The following is a 5,790-nucleotide window of genomic DNA, read 5'->3' on the forward strand; positions in this document are numbered from 1 at the left end:
ACTTCCTAAACATGCAAAATCTTCAAGCCAAGGCCAGACTCTTGTGCATGCAGAGGCTTCTTCAAGAAAAACTCCAAACTCCCTTTGCAAATTTGATTTCAGGCTTAAATAAGTGGCCTTGTTGGTGCTCGTGCGCTTAACGCATGTATCGATCACTTAGCGCATGTTAGTGATTTTTGGCTTAGCGCACTTCTCTCGCTTAGCGGATGAGCTGAAGCGGTGCGCTTGATGACCTGGAGCAGTGCGCTCAGCGAACCTGGCAGCTCATCTTCTTCTGGATTCTTCCTCGCGCTTTGCCATTGAGTGGCACGCTTAGCCATTGAGCGGCACGCTTAGCGAATGCTCGCTAAGCTAGCAGCTTGGTTTAGCGAAAGAGTGAAAAACAACACTTTGCTAAAGTTTCCTATTTAACCTGAAATTGAGAGATATTGATTATTAAACGCACAAAACAAAAGTATAAATTATCTATTACCTATATTTAACAAAAAGTACTTATAGTATTACAAAAAAACTATAAATTGGAGAAGTTTGATACAATATACACAAGTTTTATACACAAAAGTTAGTCGTATTCATCAACTAACACAAATCAAGTTGATCTGTGAATTACTTACAGATCAACTTGATCCATAAGTGTGCTGAAGACATGTTTTTAAAAATTGAAGGCCATTTTTTTACAATTTGAAGCTTTATTTCTTTTTTTACAATTTGAAGCTTTATTTATTTGAGTCATGACCAATCAAAAAAATATTTACAAACTAAAATCCATTTGAAAAAATAATTAATTTTATTTTATGTCTCTTTTGTTTATGTAAATTAAATATTATCCTAATGAATGTTCAGTTAAACGTAACAGTGATACTATTTCAACGAAATTCAAATGAATTTGGAATCAAGTAATTTAAAAATAACACTTAAACGTTAACACTAATATTATAAACAAAAATAACTTTAAATATACAAAATGTTAAGTAAAAAACAAAAATGTGGTCAAGTACAAGAAATGTATATACATCGAATATCAATATGAAATGCGTAAAGAAACTATAGTTGATCTATGCGGTGCCTACGTCGAGACCTCACGTACACAATGCGGTCCCGGGTGACACTTCGGGTAATCTTGAGGCATTCTTTGATGACCACATGTAATCTTGAGGCTAAGGTGACGCTCCAACCTCTCGGTGATCGCATCGCAAGCCTCCAATTAAATAGAAAATAAAAAAATTAGACAAATTAGTATTGAAAAATTGAAGTAAATGAAATTTCATACGTTTAACCATATAGTAACACTTACCACTGCATGTCTGGGCTCGTCGACATCAAACCTGGTTGGATCATCCAAGACCTAAGGGATATCTGACTCTAGGACCTGAGGTGCATCTGCTGGAGGATCTGATGGCTATGCCACGATCATGAATGGATGAGAAATACAGAAGAACCAGTCAATGTAGTCTGGCGCACACTGACCTGACACAACACATAGATCACCTGCTGCTACCAGATGGTCTAAGTAGTGCGTCCATGTATCGTCTATGTCATCATATGACACCCATGGATGGATATGGTGTGCATGAATGCACTGGAAGTAGCCGAACTGGCGCACAACCCTCTCCGGTCTATATCTGACAACAACAGGCCCCCAATGGACCTGTCTAGAGAAACACGAAATCGGATGAAAGTCTTCCACAGGTCGGTGCTCTGAATATGGCATCCAGCAGACATCTGGGATCCGTAGACGATCCAGGCGCTGCCTGTACGTAGCTGTAGACACCTTCTTCACAGTCTTCTTTGTCGTAATCCACCGACACGCACGTGGTGAAACCTCATCATAGTCCGAATCAGCATTGCACTCCGCAGCTGACAGAAAGTGCTCGTATATCCAACACTACAGGGTTTACATGAAAATCATACATGTTAACTAAATATACACTTATTAAAACATTATTGTAATTAAATTATGAAATACATGTTAATTACCTGTAACAAGGTGATGTAACCAGCAAGCTGTCGGCTGGTGCTGAGACTGGCATCATTAAGCTGATCGTACATATGGACGAGCCCAATAGCTCCCCATGCATACCGCCCAGCAAGAGTGAGGTCACGCAGGGCCTGTAAGTGTACGACATGAACAAGGGTTGCACTCTTATTAGCAAAGAGAGTGCAACCCAAAAGATGAAAAAGATAAGCGCGAGCGGCAGCTGTCCAGTGCTGCGTCTGACATCTGTTCTGGTATATGTCTTGCAGTCACTGCATGCGTACGTATGGTTCGCCACATTGGCCTGTCTCGGCGATGGACACCTCTGGTGAGACCACAAGTAACTCAACCAAGAGCAGCACCGCCTCGTCGGTGCGTAGAGGCTGGAAGTCATGCAGTGTGCCCACAATCGATAGATGGAGAATAGTCTCGACATCATCCAGTGTGATCAAGATCTCCCCCACAGGAAGGTGGAAACTAGAAGTCTCCCGGTGCCACCTCTCAACAAAGGAGGATATAAGTCCCGATCGCAGTGTCAATAGAACATGCGATCAAAGGACTTAATCCTGTCCCAACAACCATGACCTCAATTGTAGGAATAGGCTTGCCTAAGAGATGCACCTTTCTCCCACGGAAGGATAACTTCAACTCAGGACGTTCCTGAATTGAAGTACAAAGGAACACAATTTGTTCAAAAAACGTGAATAAGTAATCAATAAATAAAAAAAGTTAAAGTTAACTAACTTTAATATTATGAATACCTGTCTAGACCATACGCTGGCCGCAACATGGTCAGCATACTCTGTAAGCACTGATGGGTCCCTGGGTCCACCAGGAAATCCCTCCGGCTCATCCCCAATATCCTGTGCATCGGTATCCTGTGTGTTAGTCTCTGCACCGGCGACAACATCTACTATGGGCTCATTCCTAGATACAACAACCTTTGTCTATGGTACTGCAGGTGAGTCCGCAGGCACAACATCGTCAATAATGACTGGTACCCGTCGCCTGCGTGCCGATGTGGTCGGCCTTCGACACTGGGGAGCACCATCAGTATCATCACCATCCCCTCCTCTCCCCAGACCTCTGGCAACAACCCTACCTAATGCATGACCTAATCCTCTAATCTTAACCATGATCTGCAAAATTTGAAATTTTGAAATTTTATGTCTGTGTGTAATTTTGCATCTTTGAAGAAGATTAAGTTGCTCATAGATACACGGCCTAATCCTTTAGTTGTGGAAGATGTCATAATTCACGTAAGCATTTAGCAATAAATTTTTCACATGTATAAATAGTTTTGACATGAATGAATATGAATTAGAATCAAGAAATACATAAGTGTAGATATTTATATATTTTTAACATATTTAAATTGGATTGCACTTGTATTACATTTGTTATGCTAACATGCTTTCATGCAATATCATGTTTTGTTTAAAGTTAATTGTCTAATACAATGTTGATCAAAGTTGCTCTCTTTTATAGCTAGTTCCAAGCTACGTCTACTTTGCACATTGTATTGAATATGTTTCCATATTAAGACCATCGAATCAAACATTCAATATTTGATTTAGTTTCTATCCACCTTTGGCAGTTGGTTATTGTGTCAATATCTTAAATAGTTGCAAATTATAGCAAACACTATTGACTGACTTTGGTTATAGGATCTTCTCTTATCAACTTAGAGTTGTATGCTTTATTTGGTTTCTAGTAAATATGTTGTGCACCAATGGTATCTATCTGTTGGGACAAACTCTCAATATGTGGTTTAATTTATATGCACCTTTGCATATGTCATATTCAATTCAGTTCAATTTTTTTGCCCTAAATTTAGCATGTGTTGAAAAACCATTTCCTATAAACTCCATAATATGAATCTCAATATTTGGTTTAGTTTCTATACACCTTTGAATATGTGAGTTCAATTAAGTTTGATTATTGTGAATAACCCTATATTTAGCATGTGGTTTAGTGTTGGAACTTTCACTCAGCATTTTGATGGTGGAAAGGCTCAAACACAAGTGGGTGAAGTAGTTATGTGTTGTTTGTTAGGTTTCCTAAACTCATATCTAGTTAATTAAATAGCTCCTCAAGATCCAAGAAAGAAGAGTCAAAGACAAACATGGCAATTTTCAGACAATATTCAGCAAAGTAATTTTGATAACATACAAACAAAGATGGCAAGTGGTGTTTATTTCCTTCAATTAAATTTATACTTGCGGATCAAGTTGATCCACAAGTTATGCGGATCAACTTGATCCGCATGAAGCTCATGGATTAACTTGATCAGCCAACTTGTGGATCAACCTAATCATCTACCTACTATGGATCATCTACCCTAATGCGGATTGTCTATCCTGATGCAGATCAACTAGGTTCCTAATGCAGATCAAATCGGTCCTAAGTTATCTCTACTGCGGATGACCTTAAGCATTCAACAATGGAAGCAATGGAAGAAGAAGAATGGAAGAAGGAAGCTTACCTCGATGAAGAACGGAAGAATGGAGCTCGCTGAAGAAGAAGAGGCACTCTGATGCAATCCTACCCCCAAGGGCATTGGATAGAAGACTCAAAGTAGATTGGGCAGAGATGCAAGAGAAGACCCTAGGGTTCTCATGAGCCTTAGGGAATATTTCAGGCCCATGGGCTAAGTATGAGCCCACTTATCTTTGTACATATTAGATTAAGGTTTCATTATTTTTGGGCCTTGTATTTAGGGCTCCATAATGTAGGTAGGGTACCCTAGAAATATAAGGTTTTTCAGCCCTTGTATTTTAGGGCACCTAGACTAGTTTTGTAATTTCACATGCACTAAGTGAATATTTGATGTGTGTGGTTGGAAATAAATTTAATTGAATTGGTAGAAGCCCAATCCAATTAAATTTTAGAGGGGGAGGTGAGCATTTGCTTACCACACCCCATTTCCACATCATATACTCACACTTTGTGCATGTCCTTCATGCTTTATATGCCTTATGACACCTAAGCACACTTAGTGGAGAATCTTGGAATTGATCTTGGATTAGTGGGCTGAAACATAACTAGAATTCACTAATCATAATTAGTGAAATTTTGGCTCCATAAATTCAATTTCAAATTCAAGTGAAATTTGAATTGAAATTCAAATTTCCCTCCAATTTTGTGTGACACTTAAGCTATAAATAGAGGTCATGTGTGTGCATTTTTTTGGAACTTTGATCATTTGAATATTATACTTCAGATTTCAAAGCTCTTTTAGAGCACAAAATTTCGTACTCTTCTCTTCCTCTCCCTTCATTCATCTCCTTCTTCCTCCAAGCTCTTATCCATGGCCTCCTATGGTGGTGAGCTTCTTCTAGACTCATCTTCTCCTTGAAGTGGCGTCTCCTCTCTCTCTCTCTCTTCCTTCTCCATTTCGCTGCCATTCATCTTCCAAGAAGCAAAGGAATCCATTGATGAAGAAGATCCTAGGCCTACAAGCTGTGAATGTATGTATACATGATTTTGATGATGTCAAAAGAAGAATCAAACAAGGCTCATTTTGCTTCAAGATTAATACAAGATTGTTTCAACAAACAAAGCCTTGATTTAAGATTTCTTCAAGATCAAGCCTTGCCTCAAAATGAAAAGATTTCAAGTCATCCAAGGCACATGTAATCGATTACCAATACATGTAATCGATTACTAAGGCACATGAAAGTGTGTAATCGATTACACATCATATGTAATCGATTACCAGAGACTCTGAACGTTGGGAATTCAAATTTAAATGAAGAGTCACAACTGTTCAAGAAAAATAACTGTGTAATCGATTACACTAATTTTGTAATCAA

At 38.7% G+C, this 5,790-nt stretch overlaps 1 protein-coding gene across 1 annotated transcript; it reads right to left on the reverse strand.

Annotated features, from left to right (window-relative positions):
- Positions 1 to 1,399: 1,399 nt before the first annotated feature.
- LOC114416059 (protein MAIN-LIKE 1-like) lies at positions 1,400 to 3,111 on the reverse strand. The gene is made up of 6 exons (XM_028380934.1): positions 3,014 to 3,111; positions 2,737 to 2,902; positions 2,561 to 2,635; positions 2,260 to 2,358; positions 1,978 to 2,109; positions 1,400 to 1,885 (listed from the first exon to the last, which is right to left on the reverse strand). The coding sequence occupies exons 1-6, from the start codon at positions 3,109 to 3,111 to the stop codon at positions 1,400 to 1,402; spliced, it is 1,056 nt and encodes a 351-aa protein (XP_028236735.1).
- Positions 3,112 to 5,790: the final 2,679 nt, after the last annotated feature.

This window comes from Glycine soja, chromosome 6 (genome assembly GCF_004193775.1).
Source record: "Glycine soja cultivar W05 chromosome 6, ASM419377v2, whole genome shotgun sequence".
Taxonomy (NCBI): domain Eukaryota; kingdom Viridiplantae; phylum Streptophyta; class Magnoliopsida; order Fabales; family Fabaceae; genus Glycine; species Glycine soja.